General features: G+C 41.4%; 1 protein-coding gene across 1 annotated transcript in view; it reads right to left on the bottom strand.

Moving 5' to 3' along the window:
* Positions 1-22,291, bottom strand: part of npepps (aminopeptidase puromycin sensitive) — a 225,265-nt gene that overhangs the window by 84,192 nt on the left and 118,782 nt on the right. Inside the window, exons 6-9 of the mRNA XM_068013580.1 lie at positions 15,578-15,778; positions 13,879-13,975; positions 12,695-12,728; positions 6,349-6,463 (exon numbers count right to left, since the gene is read on the bottom strand). Of these exons, the coding sequence (XP_067869681.1) occupies positions 6,349-6,463; positions 12,695-12,728; positions 13,879-13,975; positions 15,578-15,778 (447 nt within the window). The remainder of the gene's footprint in view (positions 1-6,348; positions 6,464-12,694; positions 12,729-13,878; positions 13,976-15,577; positions 15,779-22,291) is intronic.

The following is a 22,291-nucleotide window of genomic DNA, read 5'->3' as shown; positions in this document are numbered from 1 at the left end:
TTCCATTCTCCCAGTTTCTCCGTCTCCGACGCATCTGCTCTGATGATGCTACCTTCCATGACGGTGCTTCTGATATGACCTCCTTTTTCCTCAACCGAGGATTTCCCCCCACTGTGGTTGACAGGGCCCTCAACCGTGTCCGACCCACTCCCCGCACCTCTACCCTCACCCCTTCCCCTCCCTCCCAGAACCGTGACAGGGCTCCCCTTGTCCTCACTTTTCATCCCACCAGCCTCCATATCCAAAGGATCATCCTCCGCCATTTTCGCCACCTCTAGTGTGATGCCACTACCAGTCGCATCTTCCCCTCCCTTCCCCTGTCAGCATTCCGAAAGGATCGTTCCCTCCGCAACACCCTGGTCCACTCCTCCATTACCACCACCTCGTCCCCGTCCCAGGGCACCTTCCCCTGCAATCGCAGGAGGTGTAATACCTGCCCATTTACCTCCTCTCTCCTCACTATCCCAGGCCCCAAACACTCCTTTCAGGTGAAGCAGCGATTTACTTGTACTTCTTTCAATGTAGTATACTGTATGCGCTGCTCACAGTGTGGTCTCCTCTACATTGGGGAGACCAAGCGCAGACTGGGTGACCGCTTTGCGGAACATCTCCGCTCAGTCCGCAAGCAGGACCCTGAGCTTCCGGTTGCTTGCCCTTTCAACACTCCCCCCTGCTCTCATGCTCACATCTCTGTCCTGGGATTGCTGCAGTGTTCCAGTGAACATCAACGCAAGCTCGAGGAACAGCATCTCATCTACCGATTAGGCACACTACAGCCTGCCGGACTGAACACTGAGTTCAATAATTTCAGAGCATGACAGCCCCCCATTTTACTTTCATTTTTAGTTATTTTTTCTTCCTTTTTTTTTTACATTCCTTTTTACATTTTTTACAATCTTTTTTTGCATTTATTTCATTTCATCTTAGTTTGTTCAGTTTGCTTACCCACTTTTTTTCAGCTTGTTTTTCTTCAGGTTTGCACTTGCTGCTGTTCAATATTCAGTGTATTCACACCTAATCTGTACTAATGCTTTGTCTTTCAACACACCATTAACATATTGTTTGCCTTTGCTCTGTGACCTTTTGGTCAGCTATGTGGCCTGGTCCAATCCGCACCTTCTCCTTTGTTATCTCTTGCCCCACCCCCACCTCACTTGCTTATAATCTGTGACTTTTCTAATATTTGTCAGTTCCGAAGAAGGGTCACTGACCCGAAACGTTAACTCTGCTTCTCTTTCCACAGATGCTGCCAGACCTGCTGAGTGATTCCAGCATTTCTTGTTTTTGTTTCAGATTTCCAGCATCCGCAGTATTTTGCTTTTATTATACCATTTGCCTTTTTTACCACCTGTTGCACCTGCATGCTTACCTTCAGCGACTGGTGTACGAGAACACCCAGGTCTCGCTGCATATTCCTCTCTCTCAGTTTATAGCTGTTAAGATAATAATCTGCCTTCCTGTTTTCGCTACTAAAGTGGATAACCTCAGATTTATTCACATTATACTGCATCTGCCACGCATTAGCCCACTCACTCAACTTGTCCAAATCACCCTGAAGCCTCTCTGCATCCTCCTCACAACTCACCCTCCCACCCAGTTTTGTGTCATCTGCAAATTTGGAGATATTACATTTAGTTCCCTCATCTAAATCATTAATATATATTGTGAATAGCTGGAGTCCTAGCACCGATCCCTGCAGTACCCCACTAGTCACTGCCTGCCATTCACAAAAAGACCCATTGATCCCTACTCTGTTTCCTGTCTGCCAACCAATTTTCTATCCATCACAATACGCTACCCCCAATCCCATGCGCTTTAATTTTACATGCCAATCTCTTATGTGGGACTTTGTCGAAAGCCTCCTGAAAGTCCAAATAAACCGTATCTACTGGCTCCCCCTCATCAACTCTACTTGTTGCATCCTCGAAGAATTCTAGTAGATTTGTCAAGCATGATTTCCCTTTCATAAATCCATGCTGACTGCCCAATTCTACCACTGTTCGCTAAGTGCTCTGCTATAAAATCTTTGATAATGGACTCTAGAATTTTCTCCACTATCGACGTCAGGCTGACTGGTCTATAATTCCCTGCTTTCTCTCTACCTCCCTTTTTAAATAGTGGGGTTACATTCGCTACCCTCCAATCTGTAGGAACTGTTCCAGAGTCTACAGAATCTTGGAAGACGACCACCAATGCATCCACTATTTCTAGGGCCACCTCCTTATGTTCTCTGGGATGCATACCATCAGACCCTGGGGATTTATCGGCCTTCAATCCCATCAATTTCCCCAACACCATTTCTCTACTAATACTGATTTCCTTCAGTTCCTCTCTCTCACTAAGCCCCGTGTTCCCCAACATTTCTGGTATAATATTTGTGTCCTCCTTTGTGAAGACAGAACCAAAGTATGCATTTCGTTGGTCAGCCATTTCTTTGTTTCCCATACTAAATTCCCCTGTTTCTGACTGTAAGGGACCTACATTTGTCTTCACCAATCTTTTTCTCTTCACATATCTATAGAAACTTTTAGTCAGTTTTTAATGTTCCTCACAAGCTTGCTCTCGTACTCTATTTTCCCCTTCTTCATCAATCTCTTGGTCCTTCTTTGATGAATTCTAAACTGCTCCCAATCCTCAGGCCTGTTGTTATTTCTGGCAAATTTATATGTCTCTTCCTTGAATCTAATGCTATCTCTAATTTCCCTTGTGAGCCATGGTTTGGCTACCTTTCCCGTTTTACTTTGGTGCCAGACAGGGATAAACAACTGTCGCAGTTCATCCATGCACTCTTTAAATGTTTGCCTATCCATCGTCATCCCTTTAAGTAATGTTTCCCAATCCGTCTTCGCCAACTCGCGCCTCATACCTTCGTAGTTTCCTTTACTAAGATTCAGGACCCTTGTCTCAATCAACGACGTCACTCTTCATCTTGGAGATTTCTATCATATTATGGCCACTCGTCCCCAAGGGGTCTCGCACCACTAGATTGTCAATTATTCATCTCTCATTACACAATACCCAGTCTAGGATGGTGAATAGTGAAGCCCCAACACAGATCCCTGTGGGATGCCGCTAGTCACATCCTGCCAATTACTTTTATCTCCCTTTTTCCCTCTTTTCTTCACTGCTTGGCACCTTACTTTTTATCTCCTCCTGTGACTCAGTTATGCCCCCTTTTATTTCTCCATTCTTGGGAGTTTTGCCAACCAATCCCTACCTCAACTTTCCTACTCTCCTGCCACCATTCCAGGATTGACTCCCTTTTGGATAAACTCTTAAGATACATCCTGTGCCACAGTTGGCCATCCACACCATTCACTGCCTCCTTACAAATAGCAACCAAAGCTGCCCCATTCTGTTCTGTCACTCGCCTTCCTGCCTTCTCCCAGTAGGGGACTTTCCCAAAACCTTCAGGTCAATAACATCCTGTCTCATTTAAATATAGTACGTGATTTATTTTAAATGACCCGATATCACATGGAACGTACTTCCTTCCCGTTTTTTAATTTAGGAAATAATCTAAAAAGGTGACATACTATTTCAATAAAAGCAAAATACTGCAGATGCTGGAAATCTGAAATAAAAACAAGAAATGCTGGAAATACTCGGCAGGTCTGGCAGCATCTGTGGAGAGAGAAACAGAGTTGACGTTTCAGGTCAGTGACCCTTCTTCAGAACTATACATACTATTTCAATACTGACAGAGTACAAGTCTGTATCTGTGATTCTCCACCTGCTGAGATCATCACAGTTATGTTATTGCAGGGAAGCACCAAGCAGATTCAGCCACTGTGCTACAGACGGATGGGGGCGGAACTGAAGAGTCATTGCAGTCTGCTTTTTTTCCCGCAAAACCTTCCGTCAGCAGACAATACAACTCTGGATAGACACCACAAGTTGTAGAAAAACATGTCTCTTCATTAACAACAGAGTTGAAGGATAGACGTTTACAGCTTTTAAAATAAAAGTTTCTCTCGCATGGTGTTGGACACTAGGGGTCAAGACCAAGTCTTAAGGTGAAACCGGTTCCAGACAATTGGGGAGATAATTGCACCAGAGTGTACAGACAAAATTCCATCCCCATTTTAAAACCATACTGTGCTTACTTTTGTACTTTGGAATTCCCTCCTTAAATCTCTGACTCCCTCTCTTCCTTTCTCTCCTGAAAACCTGTCTTTTCAACTACCAGTCCTAATATCTCTTCATATGGCTTGATGCCAAATTTTGTCTGATAATGCTCCTGTGAAGCACCTGGGGATGTTCCACAATGTTGAAAGCTCAATATAAATACAAATTGTTGTAACCCCATTATAATGGAAATTGTCTATGCAAACTTGGCAATGATAGCTCCATCCACCGACCAGTGTTGGCCCTGGAGTGTCTCCTCAGGGTGGGGAGGGCACGGGTGGAAGGTGGCAGAGAGGTGTGCAATTACAGCATAACAAATTTACAATGCAGTATCCATTATAAATATGAATGCAGAAATTTCTAAAAGGAAAAACTGAAATAAGTGTATGCAGATTTCAAATATCTAATTGAACAGGTGAGTGGCAAATATTGCCTATATATGAAAGATTTATGTCATCGGAGGCTGTGTTTTGGCAAGTAATTTTGATGAAATTATTGCCCAAGCAATATGTTGAAAGGGTCCCTGTACCACATTTAAAACACAGAAACTTTGAAGTGCTCCCACAATGGATACAAAAAATTGGAACTTGCCTAAAAACAGGATTAGCATTTACTTCAAAACCTAACCCCAGAAAATATGAGTTTTCAAAGAAATAGGAAGTAAGCTTAACAACGATTTCACCATCATAATTTAGGATGTTGCTTGAATCCACTTAATTCAGTTATAATCACACAACTCACTCAGTTTCAATTTTATGCACACAGTGGACTTGTACTGATACAACACTTCACAATTGCTCTTCACCATACTTCCATAGGCAACAGACACCATGGTAGCAATTGGATTCTTCAGGCTGGCCACTAGCTGATTGTAAACTCAACTATGAAGTGGAACCAAGCATTATGATGTTCAGTAGAGTACTTAGCGAGCGTAAATATATGACTTGATATGCATTCAATGGAAAGTCCAACAGATTCAAGTAAACATTTGTGCCCACTATATGTGAATTTGTACAGCACATTTACACTGCTGCACAAAAAACTTAACATAGAGCTGCTGACTCCATACTAATTCTAACTAGACTTACTTTTGCTTAGGCCTAGCAAAACGGTGATCTGATAGCGGAATGACAATGTACTGACTCCACTGCAGCACAAACAGACAGCAATGTGCCTGGTGCACAATGTTGCTGCTTATACTTACATACTGGCAGAAATTCAACTCCTCAGGTCAGCAGACAATATACAGAGCTACAGAAATGGAATTTGTGCTGGTCAGGTTACACTTCCAATGTACACTGGGCATCCCATATTTTCTCTAAAACTCTAACCCACCACCAAATAAGGTGTGGATGGATTGGTGCTCCAAATTAGCAAGATAATTTCAAATGACCTTGGTGCACAGTCTGTGTAATTCTGGCTGGCATAACCACAGCATCTTGGAAAACAGTCCTCTCAGGAGTCTGGATGCAGATCCAAGTCATCAACTATGATATAATTCCCCAAAGTATATTAGGAAGGAAAACAATGTATTCTATTCTGAACAAATATAAAAGCAAAATACTGCAAATGCTGGAAATCTGAAGTAAAAACAGAAAATGTCAGAAACATTCAGCAGGTCAGGCAGCAGTGGAGAGAGAAACAGAGTTAATGTTTTAGGTCAATCTGAAATGTTAACTGTTTCTCTCTCCACAGATGCTTTCTGACATGCTAAATGTTTCCAGCATCTTCTGTTTTTATTCTATTCTGGGGAAGGACAGGTGGAGTAAAAGCCTTCAATTTGGCAGTTCCAGTTGGGGAAAAAAATTAAAGATAAAATCTTCTCATGTTTTATGAGCAAGGTAGAGAAAAAATCTCACCACCTTCTGTCAGATACACACCAGATAATTCCACTGCTGCTAAACAGATCAGCATAACTTCATTGGCGTATTTAGAAAGCAAGTATTGTACACTTTATTAAAACCTACACAGAGCCGTCAGAGAACTGAAATCTACTGCTTTCCATAACCTGCAACTCGCATTACTTTTTAAGCTTGAATCAGGACTTTGCTTTGTAATACGATTGGACCATGAATTATGCCCAGCAGTTGTTCCACGGTGCACAAATTCTGTGTTGCAGGCAAGCTTTTGCCTGGAGACAACTGTCCTACTTAAAGTAGAATAAAGATAAGCTGAGTTTTCACAAATACACTCTCTATTTTCCAAAAATTTGAATATTACCATGGTGACGAGATTTCCAAACCACTGATGAGCAAGCTCATGGCCAACTACCAAAGCGACCCACTGTTTTGACGATGAGCAGGAGTTTTTTGAATCAATCAAGAGAGCAGTTTCTCTGAAGAACACAAAAGAAGATACATTTCAGTAATAAGAAGTGGATTGCAAAGGTAAATAATCAAATCTTCATGAAACCTAGAGATACTTCAGGGTAAACTCACAAAACAGTTTTTGTTTCTCTCACTTTGAAATTGCACCAAAAGTTCTATGCGTCAGGATCTGTGCTGCCAGCACATCTTTACCACATTTATTTCCAGACTATTATAGAGTTCAAATCGTGTGGGATGACGTTCAAGTGCTAAACACACAGTCCACCACTTCCCTAACCTCAATATTGATCCACTACCACGTTGCAGTACCACAGTATGTCCTTAGAGGCCACTAGAGCATTTTTCTAGCTTGTAAGAAACCTCGACAGAGATATATTTGATGATGGAAGGTCAAAGTGAAGTGCACATTTAGTTGCCAGTTTAGCTCTGATTGAACACTTTTACTTTACGTCCCACAACAAAATCATACAATTTAACCTCACTAGCCCCAAAATACAGTTGAATCCAAGTACTGACACAGTTTTGACCATTAAAGCTGAATAACTGAATCGTAGTGTCAAGATGGTCTGATTCCAGCTTCAAAGTAGTGATCTTGGCTACAGTGGAAGTATGGATGCTACGCTCACCTCAACACCTGTGCACTATGGAGGGGAAAATCAAGTAGTGTTCAAGTTCCTGACAGCTGTCCACTGCGGCACGCTAGGCTGATAAGGCAATGGTTGATCAGCCTTCTGGCACTAACTGTCAACACTCTCACCAAGAGTGTTCACATGAGTGAGGCAGCAGGCACCCCCTCTAAGTGTATCCCCAATTAGGAGTCAATGTTTTCAGAAGAGACGGGGAAAATGATCAAAAAAAGAAAAACCCAGTGTGAGCTGCGAAGGAATGCCAAGGGCTTGTTTACACAAACAAGGAAACAAAAAAATAAATGCTCCTATTCATGTTGCTGGTTTATAAATTGAAGCTTCACATTATTGATTTCTGCAATCTATTTATCACTTTGGCCACATTTAGGAATTGCAGCATTTCCAATATTGTAAGCAATGTGATAATGAACTGCTTACAATTTTCACAAGTGCGGATGATGTGAAAAACAATTCATTTTAGAGTTTGATTTGACGATAACTTGCCAATAAAAATTGGTCTTGTCTAGAATTCATCCTTCTGTTGTTTTTGATCAATTACAGGAACAACATTGAGATTAATTGCTTCAGATTTCAAAAGTTGCCTGAAGAGAAACATTTTTCGGAGCTCAATAAATCTTCCTGAAAAGATCCTGAAATTTTTAGGAGCTAGTAAATAGACAGCTATCTTACTTGTTTGACCTCTGTTTCCTTATAATAGTGCACTTTCAAAAGTTATTAGTTCTCAAAAATTTAGTCCCACTGCAAAGAATCTGATAATTCTCCATATATGGAGCAAGCTTGATCAGGAAAAGATTTACATTGAGCAGCACTGTGATGCACCAATACACTAAGCAACTGAGTGGTAGGAAGAGGAATTACATCTTTATTCTCCACATAGCAAATTCACAGCATCAACTAGGATATTCAGAGAGAATCGGCAAGTAGAGCTTGGGTGCTTTCCTCTGAGGGAGGGGATGAATGAGTCATAGTCCTTAGGGCACAAAAGGAGGCCATTTGGTCCAGCTCTCTGTACAGCAATGCAGTCAGTCGCATTCCCCCTGCTGCATTCCCATGGCCCTGCAAGTTTATTTCTCTCCAGTGCCCATCAACCGGAGACAGAGTGAGAGAAAGAGGAGCATAGCGGGAGCCGAGGTTTAAGAAGCGCACCAAAGGCCCACAGTCGGAGATAGAGACAGAGAGGAGCATGGTGGGAGCAGCAGGAGCGGAGCAGGGGGGGTGGGGGGGAAAGGAAAAAAAAAAAAAAAAATCGAAAAGTGACATCAGAGTGACGTCACAATCAGCAGTGACAGCAGGGAAACAGAGTCGCCGGGGTGAGCATAAGGTAAGCTTTTAATTTAAATCAACCATAGCATCAAATATCACAGGCAAGCAGGTAGGTTATTGGTTTGGGAAGAAGCTACCTGTTTGGTGAGGATCTGGCAGGTGATGAAGGTCCATTCTAATCCGAACATTTAAAATAGTAAAGGAATTAGTGGTAAGCTTAATAAAATATATAAAAAAGGAAATAAAATATTTGAATAAAATAATTAAGTAGTTAATTAAAACACATTTAGGATGGCAGGACAGGTGATGTGTCACAGCTGCAGCACGTGGGTGCTCCTGGATGCCAGTGTGATCCAGGGCAAACACATCTGCAGTGACTGTGGCTCGAAGAGCTTTGGCTCAGAGTCATTGAACTGGAGTCCGAGCTGCAGACACTGCAACACATCAGGGAGGGGGAAAGTTACCTGGACATTTTGTACCAGGAGGTGGTCACACCCCTTAGGATAGGGTCTTCTGATTTGGTCAGTGGTCAGGGACAGGAGCGTGTGGCTACAGCTGAGGCAAGTAAGGGGACCCAGAGGGCAGGAGTGCAGGAGCCTCAACCTTTGTGACTGTCCAACAGGTCTGAGGTTCTTTCAGTTTGTTTGGATGAGAATGGGGGCTGCAGGGTGGATGAGCAACCTGACCATGGCACCATGGTACAGGAAGCCAATTCAAGTGGAGGGAGAAAAAAGGCATGTAGTGGTAGTAGGGGACAGTATAGTTAGGGGAATTGACACAGTTCTCTGCAGCAAAGAGCGAGAGTCCAGACGGCTGCATTGCCTGCCTGGTGCCAGGGTTCGGGACATTTGCTCAGGACAGGAAAGGAACTTACAGTGGGAGGGCGAGGATCCAGTCATCATGGTCCATGTAGGTACTAATGACATAGGCAGGACAAGGAAAGAGGTCCTGCATAGTCAGTATGAGGAACTAGGCACCAAATTAAGCAGACCCTCAAAGGTAATAATCTCTGGATTATTACCTGAGCCATGTGCAAACTGACATAGGGCAAATAAGATTAGAGAAATTAATGCATGGCTCAAAGACTGTTGTGGGAGAAGTGGGTTCCGGTTCGTGGGGCACTGGCACCAGTACTGGGGAAAGTGGTGGCTGTACCGTTGGGACGGTCTACATCTAGAACTCCGGCCCCAGCATGGTTCAGTGAGCCACATAACTAGGGAAGTAGAGAGGGCTTTAAACTGAATAGTGGGGGCAAGGGATCAAATTTGGGAAGATATGGTAAATCAAGGAGTAGAGACAAGGCAAGAGAGAAAGATATTAATATGGAAAATGATAAACAGACTGTGACAGGAAGGGACAGAGAGTACAAATCTAACAGTAAATCAACAGATAAGGCTAGAGGTTACAAAAATAATAAAAAGGACAAAACTAAAGGCTCTGTATCTGTGTGCACGTAGCATTCGAAACAAAACAGATGAACTGAAAGTGCAAATAGAAATAAATAAGTACAATCTGATAGCCATTACAGAGACATGGCTGCAGGACGACATAGATTGGTGGGCATGAAAGCAAAGCTAGCTAAAGTGAACTGGCAAATCAGGTTAAAGGATAGGTCAATTGAGATGCAATGGCAAAGAGTTATGGGGATATTTCCGAATACACAGAATAAATACATTTCAATGAGAAAGCAAAATTGCAAGGATGGTACCAACCATCTGTGGTTAATTAAAACCGTTAAAGAAAAAGCCTATAATTGCGCAAAGATAGGAGATAGGTCAGAAGATTGGGCAGAATATAAAAAACAGCAAAAAGTGACCAAAAGATTGATAAGGAAGGTAAAATTAGAGTACGAGAGAAAGCTCACTAGAAATATAAAGACACATAATAAGAGTTTCTTTTGATATTTAAAAAAGAAAAAATGTTAACAAAGTGAGCGTTGGTCCTATAGAAAGTGAGTCTGGGGAATTAATAATGGATAATAAGGAGATGGCAGATGAATTGAACTGATATTTTGCATCGGTCTTCATTATTGAGGACACAAGTAACATCCCAGTATTAGCTGTAAATCAGGAAATGGAAGGGAGGGAAGAACTCAAGCAAATTACAATCACCAGGGAAGTGGTACTGAACAAATTGTTGGAGCTGCAGGCTGACGAGTCCCCGGGTCCTGATGGACTTCATCCTAGGGTGTTAAAAGAAGTGGCTAGTAAGATAGTTGATGCATTAGTTTTAATTTTCCAAAATTCCCTAGATTCGGGGAAGGTTCGGTTAGATTGGAAAATAGCGAATGTAACTCCTTTATTCAAAAAGGGAGGGAGACAGAAAGCAGGAAACTACAGGCCAGTTAGTTCAACATCTGTCTTAGGGAAAATGTTAGAAGCTATTCTTAAAGAAATTGTTAGAAAAATTCAAGGTAATCAGGCAAAGTCAACATGGTTTTGTGAAAGGGAAATTACGTTTTAACCAATTTATTGTTGTTCTTTGAGGGAGTTACAGGTGCTGTGGATGAAGGGGAACCGGTGGATGAATTGTACTTAGATTTCCAGAAGGCATTTGATAAGGTGCCACATCAAAGGTTATTGCAGGAAATAAAAGCTCATGGTGTAGGGGATAACATATTGGCATGGATAGAAGATTGGATAGCTAACAGGAAATAGAGAGTAGGCATAAATGGGTCATTTTCTGGTTGGCAAGATGTAACAAGTGGCGTGCCACAGGAATCAGTGTTGGGGCCTCAACTTTTCACAATTTATATAAATGACTTAGATGAAGGGATCGAAGGTATGATTGCTAAATTTGCTGATGACACAAAGATAGGTGGGAAAGTAACTTGTGAAGAGGATACAAGGGGGCTACAAAGGGATATAGATAGGTTAAGTGAGTGGGCAAAGACCTTGCAAATGGAGTATAATGTTGGAAAATGTGCAATTGTCCATTTTGGTAGGACGAATAAAAAAGAAGCAAATTATCTAAATGGTGAGAGATTGCAGAGCTCGGAGATGCAGAGGGATCTGGGTGTCCTAGTGCATGAATCGCAAAAGGTTAGTATGCAGGTACAGCAAGTAATTAGGAAAGCTAATAGAATGTTATCTTTTATCGTGAAGGGGATTGAATACAAAAGTAGGGAAGTTATGCTTCAGCTATACAGGGCAATGGTGAGACCACATCTGGAGTACTGTATACAGTACAGGTCTCCTTATTTAAGGAAGAATGTAAATGCATTGGAGGCAGTACAGAGGTGGTTTACTAGACTAATACCTGGAATGGCGGGCTGTCTTACGAGGAAAAATTGGACAGGCTAGGCTTGTATCCACTGGAATTTAGAAGAGTAAGAAGCAACTTGATTGAAACATAGCATATCTTGAGGGGTCTTGACAGGGAGGATGTGGAAAGGATGTTTCCCCTTGTGGGAGAATCTAGATTTAGGGGTCACTTTTAAAGATAAGGGTTTGCCCATTACGGAGAAATTTTTCTCTTAGAGAGTCGTGAGTCTTTGGAGTTCTCTTCCTTAAAAGGTGGTGGAAGCAGAGTCATTGAATATTTTTAAGACAGAGGTAGATACATTCTTGTTAAGCAAGGAGGTGGAAGGTTATTGGGGGTAGGTGGAAACGTGGAGTAATCAGTTCAGCCATGAACTTATTGAATGGTGGAGCAGGCTCGAAGGGCTGAGTGGCCTATTCCTGCTCCTAATTCGTATGTTCATAATTTCCTTTTGAAATCATTGCCTCCGCTTTCACCATACCCAAAGGCAGCGAGTTTCAAGTCACTACCACTCGCTGTGTAAAAACATCGCCCCTGCATTCCGTGCCCAAAACCTTAAATCTGTGTCCCCTAGAACTTGTACCATCAACTAATGGGAACAGGTCTATGTGGACAGGCACTGGCAAAACACATTGAAATAAGGAAAATTTGGCAGTGTTCCCACCATTCATCCTGCTTGAACAGTGGATGCAAAGTGTAGTGTAAAAAAAAAAGTTGGCGAAGGGTCTTCGCAAAAGGGCCCGTGCAGTCATTTACACGGCATTGCTGCGCAATGGATCCAGGAGCTACCAGTTCTCTCTTGCTGATGGTCTGTTGAAGCAAGTTTCCAGCCCCACTTTGGAACGATTCTCCAGTGGAGCCTAGGAAGTTGACTGGCATCTAGGAGAGCATTCCTATGCCTCACAGAAGTCCTACCCCACTAGAGATCTGTGTAAGTTTTTGTTTCAGAAGCCAGATACTAAAACTACTTCGCAATGAACCAATATTTCTAATCACAAATCAAATGCAGAGAAACTGATCACACTGCATCACATTGATCACATCAACATAAATGAATTTAGCATATACCTGTACGTTACAAGGCCCCAGTTTTCCATGGCACCTGCGAACAAAAATAACAATGTATTAATTTTCATCAGCTTTTAACAGCATAGCACAAGTACATAAATTTATAGTCTTTCAGGATGGCAAGACAATTACCAATTTGTGGCACCATAGAGTGATGGCACGCAAGCCTCTCAATCTCAGACAAGCCATCAAGAGGAGGCATTGAGTAGAAACCACATTTCCCTCCTTTGGGAGTTGTGATACAGAAGATAGGTGGCAGGGGGAGTGCAAGGGCAGGGATTCCAATCAGATCAACTTGTGGAACCCTCAACCACTTTTCAGTAGCCAATTACTGAGTGGCATGGTAGAAAGTCACCAAGCTCAACTGAGCAATGGTGCTAGGGGAAGAGAACAGAACAGATAACAAAAGGCAATAAAAAGGAAGTTCAAAATTATAATGTAAGGATTCAAAAACATCATTCAATGCAGGAATTTTTTTGAAAGTTCTCAATTATTGTGACTTTACTGTCAAAAATGGTGTAATGTCTCAATAAATGATTTGATCAGGATAATGTAAATGGGCACATTTTTGTCTGATAAAAAAGAATGGTCAGATGACAATCAAGGGCTGGGTATAAAATAGTTGCGTTTGCATCGTGCATTCCAGAATGTCTCAAATCACCTCACTTGCAAACAACAACTTGTATTTTAAATAGTGCCTTTAACAAAAAATGTCCCAAAGCGATTCACAGGAGCATCACCAAACAAAATGATACCAAACCACATAAAAATGTATTGAGCAGATGACCAAAAGCTTGGTCAAAGGAGGAGAGTTTAAGGAGTGTCTAAAAGGAGAAAAGCAAGGTAGAGAGCTGGAGAGGTGTAGGGAGGGAATCCCAGAGCATAGGGCCTAGGTAGCTGAAGGTACGGCCACCAATAGCAGGGCGAATAAAATTGGAGATGCTCAAGAGGCTAGAATTAGATAAGCGCAGCTATCTCAAGAGGGTTATGGCACTGGAGGCGATTAAAGGTAGGGAGGGAAGAAGATATGGAAGGATTTGAAAACAAGGATAAGAAATTTAAAATAGAGGCATTACTTAACTCGGAGTCAACAAAGGTCAGCAAGCACAGGAGTGACAGGTATCAATTTGAAAAGCAGTGATTGTTGTTCTGCAGGTAGTGCTAGATCTTTAAAAGGTACCAACCTGCTGCAAAGTCTGCGATGGCTATCAGGTCAATTTTTGGAAGCGGATAAGGAACATTAAAATATTCTTTATAAAAAGGTAGCGTCTTGGCAGCAACCTAGTGGAGGGAAAAGCAGAACTTTTATTATTATTATTGAACATAAAACCGCATTTATCAGCACATCTGTAAATCTCTAGTTTCATTCCATACATACAGGGAACAGTCATGATTCCTTTTAGGTCTCACTAAAGCAAAAAAAAATCTGGAATGTAAGGCGCTTAAGCTATAAAAATGGAAATATATTTTAAAAAGGAAATAATCTATTTTTTAAAAAAGGATTATTCTATAATTTGCACATGGCCAGTGACATTCCTTCTTCCTGATGGGTCTGCAGGGAAACACTTACTTAATGTCCTAATTTCCTCATTTAAAAAGATGATTTAAAAAGTTACATTAAAACCTAACGTGGTTGCAAAATACTGTCCTATGATCTATTTAGGAAGATTATTTTGAGCCCAATACTCTAGATATAATTTTTCCCAGAGAGCCTTTTTTTTTACCTGGAAACCTGGCCCCTATGAGTCAGCAGTTACAGCAGGAGGATGAGCAATGTCACTGCTAATATGGAGAAAAACAGTAGGGTTACAAGCTTGATTTATGCACAACACAGTAGCACATGATCCAAAATACTTCACTGAGGATTCTGCATAGCAGAATTAGGATAAAAATTTTTTAAAACAAGTTCCCCTCCCATCCCTCCCCACCTGAAGGTGTTGACTCCTTGCTAGAGCATTTTTACATGGGCACTGAGCATCCATCCTCCAGTAATTCACCTAAATTACTCATATTCTTGAGTGATTTCAGGCAATGAGCATCAGTTGGCGATTGCGACAGCTAGACCTAATCTGACTCTCACCTGATGTCCATACACACATACCGTTTCAGCAAGGGTTTCCGGACAGCTGTCAGGGGTGAGATCCCTGGCTGATTTTCTGCCTCCCTAAGCCAAAGGTACGGAATCTAACTAAAGAAATCTCAGGACCTTCCTGTTGCATATGGCACACAGTTCTACAAATCATTTAAGGTAGACAATTCTTTTCACAATGCCCTTCTGTTTGAATTCTAAGTGAGTTGGTGTTTAATTTCTTTTAATTGAAATTAAATCTTCACTGAATTACTGTGTTTGTGATCTACCACCGCCTCCACTACCACCCCTATTTTGTCCTCTCCTGATTCCTCCATTGGCATTTCCAACATAACTCCAAGGGAGGCTGACAATTCATTCCCAGTCCTCTGTCCTTGTCATTACTATAGTGACCACTAGTTGTGCAAATGACCTGGGCTGACTTGCCAGTCGATATATCCATCTTTAATGAAGCACTTAGGAGTCTTGCTCTGTGATTCGTGTAACTGGGAATTCACTGTGTTTGAAATTTGTACTTCACCACTGTGTGCTCACGCAGCTCAGCGTGTTGAAGTACAGAGCACAGTGTAACACCTGATCACCAAGTGATGTTAAAACAGTAAAGGGTTAAAAAAGAGGCCATTGTCAATTTACCCTTAACTACTTTCCTAAGTGATCAGATAACTTTCGATTTCATTCAGTGAACTGGAATATAAATGTGGCAGCTTGAATTCAAGAAACGAGGGTAGTTCCTCCTCCCTCTCCATTTCGTTTTAAGGACACACTATACAAAAGGACACAAAAACAACAACAACCTCGAGAGCAAATTTTCCTTGATCCGCTTTTCCAATGGGTGTGTAGACACGGACTAGAATGCCATCTGATGACTTGGTTTCCACAAAGTCATATTCACCAACCACAAATGCCACCAAGTACGTGGACATTATCGGCGATTTGGCGAACTTGACTTCAACCATGTCTTCGTCGTCAGGATATGGGTTACGCTCAGTCATGTTCTGTAACATTGAAGGCAGAACTCAGGTTAGAAATTGGAGCATGAATTAACAATACCCTTCACCTGGAAATATCCAAAACTCAAGAGTACTGTAACAAAAAAATAAAAAGTTCTGTACCAAAATAAACTGTAAACTTAAGTAAAACCAACAACAAAATCCCTGTATCATAGGAAGCCTTAGTAGTGGTTAAAGAATTCATCCAAAATTGCCACAAAAGGAAATTCCACGTAACTAAAACAGGCTAATCTTATAAATCTAGCATCAGCACTCACTTTACTTGTTGTGTTTTGCTTTAATCTAGAGCAGATTTGAGAGTTGTATTTCCTACCAGACGTGTATTCATCAGTCTTGGCTCAGTGTTTGAACTCTTCCCTGAGTCAGAAGGTCATGGTTCACATTCCACTCTGTATTTTTGATCATATAAATCAAGGCTAACATTTCAGAACAGTACTCAGTAAGTGCTGGACATGCCAGGTTTTGGATGAGACATTAACCCTATCTGCCACCTCAGACGGAGGTAAAAGATCCCAAGGCACTATCTGAAGAGTAGAGGAGTACTCCTGGTGGCCTGGACAACCATTATCCCACAACAAACATATTTCGAACAAATTATCTGGTCACTTATCACACTGCTGCTTGTGGGACTTGGCTGTACACAAATTGGTTGTCCTACATTACAACAACTATAGCTTTGAGTTATTAACATCCTGAAGACAATAAAGTTGCTACATAAATATAAGTTAATTTTCCCTTCTTTAGACAACTCACCCTCCTCCATTTATGAACTCATCTTTTCCTCTTCCTTCTACCATTCAAGGGCAGGTATTAGAATGACAGAAGAAATCACCCATCACATTTGGTGAAAAATCAAGTCTTTACAAGCTTTAACATGGCATTTCTTCTTCTGACTGACAAGTTTTGAGACTTCAATTTTCCAACAAACCCAGTGCATGATAAAGAAAAAAACCTCTCAGGCCTAATAAAATGTACTGAAGTTGATAGAACAAGCTTATGTTCACAGAAACACAGATAGACCAACAAGCACATAACCCTGTCCTCCAATGTAACCTCAACCAGGGCAAGTTTATTCAGTTTAACTGAATAAAGAAATATTCTGTACAATTGCATAAATTATAGCCCACATTGCAACAAGAATTTTCTCTGCTCCTTTCCTCTTATTTGGATCTGGATACACCAGTGTCAGCAGAATCCAGTAACAAACCCAAGTGGCCAGACAGCAAGTCTTAGCTGTCTATGCAACCTTGGAAGATATCACAGCTGAGCACGATTTTGTACTTACCCAATGTCCATGCATGAGCAGACCCATGACAGCAATCGGAAGTAGGGTGACTTGCTTCCCATTTCCTAGCCCAAACTGCAGTGGCTAACTGCTCCCCTTGCTTTGATCATTTAAATTCAGCATAGCACCTGGGATTTTCTAACTTGTACAGCTTAGTGATGGACAGGATGGTACTTTTATCCACTGGGAAAAGTCACAGGAAAAGTCACAACTCTGAAGAATCTTGGACTATGATATAGGATAGAGCAACGGCGTTTTCATAACAAAGGGCACTCATTAGGGGAAGAAATATGGAACAATCTTGGATGACATCTTCACAGTCACTGGTTTAGCAAGAAACCTGAAGATTAATTACAATTTTCTGATGGTTTATGAGTTCCATTATTTTTCCTTCAGTTCTAGGTGTCATAGTCCAACTCTTTTCATGGTCTTTGTTACCAGCTGTTAGCTGTGAGGTTTTCAGGTGCAGCTATAGATGGCGATACAAGAGTCAGAGCTAAGTATCAGTTTGCAAATCCTGAGTGTCCTTTGCAGAAGAAAGTAATACTCCTCTTGTTCTGTCTAGCTTACTCTGCACATCTGCTTCTACAACCTATTCCACCCAAGTTCACACAGTTGTCCACACTGACAAGGACTCAGCAAAGTTCTGGAATGATGAAAAGCAAAATGAACTATATTTGGAGGGTGGGCTGGGGGAGAAACACTCATTCCAAAAATGCAGTAAAAGAAGCTTCAGTTATGGTATGAATCTACAACAGCCAGACTTAAAAGGAAAGTTTTCCAGATTCCAAATTTTTCCAAAATCAAACCCAGATGGTGATGCTTAATAGGCCTGCAGTGCACATGCCATTAGAGGTTGCTCCAGAGATGATTAATTTAGGATCAAGGATAAGCAAAATCATATCAATTCAACAATCTTGGCCTGTAAGGGTACTTGTCTGTAAACAGGTAGGACAGTAGGACTTCAGTGAAGTGTATGGTGAGCATCATCATTGAGAATATAAGAAATTGGCACAGATATACAGTAGTCTAATGAGTCATCTCAAAAATGGAGACATTGTAAGCATTTTTCCTAATTAGAATACTTAACGGCAAGAGTCTAACCATCTAGAAAGATTATTGCAAACCACCTTGCAACTAGAACAGTGGCAATTTGAGGCCTGGGATAAGTTTTCCAGCCCATTCTCTTGACTAAGATGCACGGAGACTCCAAAAGCAAGGAACCTTGAAACGAACAAAAACTTTACACCGGTGCAGAAGAGATGTTAGAGGATTTGTTTGTCACAAGAAGTGCTTTGGAGCTGTCAGATTACAGGCAATAGTGAATTTGCCTTGCGCAACTATCATAACTAACGACTGAATTCCTGCTGTAAAAGTTGGCCAATGACGGATACCAGAATTCAACACTTCGTATTTGCATCTGTTGTGAACAACAGAAACGGATACATGATTTTTTAGATTGGCAGGTTTACAGATATCTCAGGGTCAAAGCAGGGTTAGTAAGTGGTGTGAGATTGTGCAAACAAGAAATTGTGACTGGAGTTTTCAGAATCCTGGTTTAATACTTCTAATAAAAGTGTGTCAGCTGTTAAAAATGGGATCTCATTTTCAGTTTTAATTCCCGGCAAACCTGGAGACACTGATTTAGGAACAGCGAGAAATAACCTCATCCTCAAACAGCAAAAAAAAAATGAACACAAGACCCCTAGTTATTTCATTAACTCATGCTGCCAGATTTGTCTATTTGGAAAATAATCAATCATAAATCCATTTTTAGCACTTGAATACAAAAACTGAAAGGAGTACCAAAACCTGTGGCCAGTCCCTCTGCAAAATTATCTAGTTTATAGCACAGTCTCATGCTATCAATTGGGCACCAAAGCCTCCAACTTCAGATCCTCGATTTCATGAGTCAGCTGTTAAATATGTGGGAATTGAGACTCAGATCACTGAGAAAAATCAGTCACGTAAGCAGGCCGCTGTTACCTACAAAGCAGACTGTGCCTTTACCCACCCAATATCCAAGTAACTGTAGCAAGTCCACGGGTCAATTAGCAATCGCATCCCCATATTTGCCTTGCTGGATGTATCATGTGCCCTCTCATGATCTCCCTGACTATAGAAAGCTGTAGATTAATCAGCATTGGACAACAGCTTAGTCTAATACTAAGAGATTAACAATTACAAATGCTGATAGTAGCAAAGATAAACATTAGGTTTACAGCAATATAGAAAATTTACTAATCCTTCCCCTCAGAAATTTGAAATGAACAGTCATCCTATTCTAAACTCAAGGTAAAATTATAACTACAGCTAGCAGTACGTATTAACGTGAATGCCAGTTTCCTACACAGAGATTTAGTGTTCAGACTTTTGTTGCATCTCCTGAGCCCAGTGCACATTCTCTGGTTTTTTGCACAATCTCACCTCTCCCACAGACTGTGCTACGCAGAACCTTCACTTCATCCACAATTTCGTACAACTCCTCCCTTCAAAATCGCATGAATCAACTTCCTGTTAATCACTATAGACACAGGCTCTGAGTGGGGAACTGTTGTTCCACTATACGTAAATCAAAGCAGCACTGAGCTCTTCTGTTCTTCACCAGCTATACAAATTCCCATTATTATATCCTACAATCCCTGTATTAATGGTCCTTTTCATGAGATGACTGAACATACCTGAAGATGTGTCATAATTGTTGTACCCAACCATCCTGTCGCGTTAACAAGCACCGTCTTCAAAAAGACCATCCCGGTGGGCAACGGTGGGCTTCGCAGCACCATAACCACTTGCAACTACAATAACTTAGACACCATATTATTTTAGGCAGTTTAAATTGTAGTGATTTGCAGGCCATGGCACAATCTCAGTATTCAGTGCAAAGTTTGAGCGGTTTAAGTTACCTGAGCTATTTGATCACAACCTTGGAAAAGACATTTCCCCTCAGATATTGGTTACACATATACGTATGCAACATTCATACATAATTCATTCTTATATACGAACATATACATACATATGCATGCATATCTCTCCTTTGAATGTTAAATCCCTCTATTTACTCATACCGTAGGTCTTCTAAGCTACTTCCAGTACCTGTGGCCAATGTGCTCCCCTAAGCTGTGCCAGTACAGCTCTCCAGTTGACCAGCAGGAAATACATGCCATAACTGATATCAAGAACTCAGAATTGAACCGCCATCCTGTCACTATGGTATCACACATTGACTCTCCACCAAGCTGCTAAATGTATTTATACAATAGATGAATTATATAGCTTTCCCATGACTGCCATGGCTGTATGAGATGATGTAGTTGCACAGTAAATGAGTAAAGCCATAATTATGGCTTTTTATTTGGACAAAGATTCAGCAGAACAAAATTAATCATTTTCTACAAAATCAGAATTATTGATCACTGGTTTCACATCGTGGAATGGCAACAGAACACAATTGAACCTTCAAGATAAAAAGTTTCTCATCATCTACTCAAAGCACTACCCTCCCAGGTTTGGCATGCAATAGGTCTCATTGAAAAATGTAGCACTGATGCTAGTAAACCAATTAATCTTAATCCCAATTTGACAAGAATACTCCCCAGTGTGAATGTGTGCAATACATTTACAACTCCCTTCAGCAATGTTGCCTATTTGCAGTTATGACAGGCTTATGTGTGTTTGCTGCAGTTAATCCAACATTCACCTGATAACGTAATTGCAATCTCATTGTCCTAGTTTCTAAGTAGTGGTTTCGACACTCCATGGCAATTATTTACGCAACTGATGTGCACCACATAAAGTACAATATAATTAAGAAACCCAGGTAAAGGGCATGACAGGCTGTGAAGCAATTTGGCACATTCCAAAGATGTGAAAAGGGCAATACAACTATAAGCTCTTTATTTCTTTCTACCAAGGACAAAAAGATGAGGTGAATTGTGCATTGCATGCTCGAGTTTCAGAAGGCTTTAGATTGCAGAAGAGGAAAATACTGAAGCAGGTAGGATTCAACATTTACAGTTCAAACAAAGAATGAGCTAGAGGATGAGGGAAGATGGACATTATATAACATATTTGACGTTCAAAAGATGCAAGAAAAGGAAGCTCAAAGCAGCAACGACCCCACAATAGTACTGATAACGGACAGGAAAAACTCCAGTGAAGATTTTTAAAATATATTTGTTCATGGGATGTGAGCATTGCTGGCTAGGCCAGCATTTATTGCCCATCTCTAATTGCCCTTGAGAAGGGGGAGGTGAGCTGCCTTCTTGAACCGCTGCGGATCTTGAGGTGTAAGTACACCAACAATGCCGTTGGGAAGGGAGTTCCAGGAGTTTGATCCAGCGACAGTGAAGGAACGGGAATATAGTTCCAAGTCAGGATGGTGTGCGGCTTGGACGGGAACTTGCAGGTGGTGGTGTTCCTGTGCATTTGCTGCCCTTGTCCTTATAAATGGCAGAGGTCATGGGTTTGGAAAGTGCTGTTGAAGGAGCTTTGGTGAGTTGCTGCAGTGCATCTTGTAAATGGTACACACTGCTACTACTGTGTATCGGTGGTAAAGGGAAGGAACGTTGAAGGTCGTGGATGGGATGCTAATCAAGCGGCTGCTTTGTCCTGGATGGTGTCAAGCTTCTTGAGTGTTGTTGGAGTTGCACTCCTGCAGGCAAGTGGAGAGTATTCCATCACACTCCTGACTTGTGCCTTGTAGATAGTGGACAGGCTTTGGGGAGTCAGGAGGAGAGTTAATCACCAGAGAATTCCTAGCCTCTGACCTGTGATTATGTGGCTGGTCCAGTTCAGTTTCTGGTCAATGGTGACCCCCAGGATGTTGATGGAGAAAAAGAAGCTTGAGGTCATTGGAGATGGAGAAAAAGGAGTTTGAGATCATTGAGGGGGGGTGGGTGGAATCTGTTATCCTCTAGTACTCTGAGTGCAAATGAGTTGTTGGAGAGCCTCCTCCAACATGGGAGCAATATTAAAATCATGAATTGGATTTACCTTTATAAAATGCTTTCAAAGCTAAGAGCTGCTGAAGGCAAAAGTAGCGTTAGACAGAGAAGAACCACCTATGCTTCTTGAAGGCAGCTGTAGCATTGTAGGAATTCCACTTGAGAACCAAGGATATAGTGGAGTTAAGAATGTCAACAGATGGATGATTAAGAATGGGTTCATCCATGCAGATGGATGCTGCAGTAAATATAAATGATCTGTTA

This window comes from Heterodontus francisci, chromosome 33, assembly GCF_036365525.1.
Source record: "Heterodontus francisci isolate sHetFra1 chromosome 33, sHetFra1.hap1, whole genome shotgun sequence".
NCBI classification, from domain to species: Eukaryota; Metazoa; Chordata; class Chondrichthyes; order Heterodontiformes; family Heterodontidae; genus Heterodontus; species Heterodontus francisci.
Note: the sequence above shows the minus strand (reverse complement) of the source record. Positions and strands in the feature narration are given on the sequence as shown.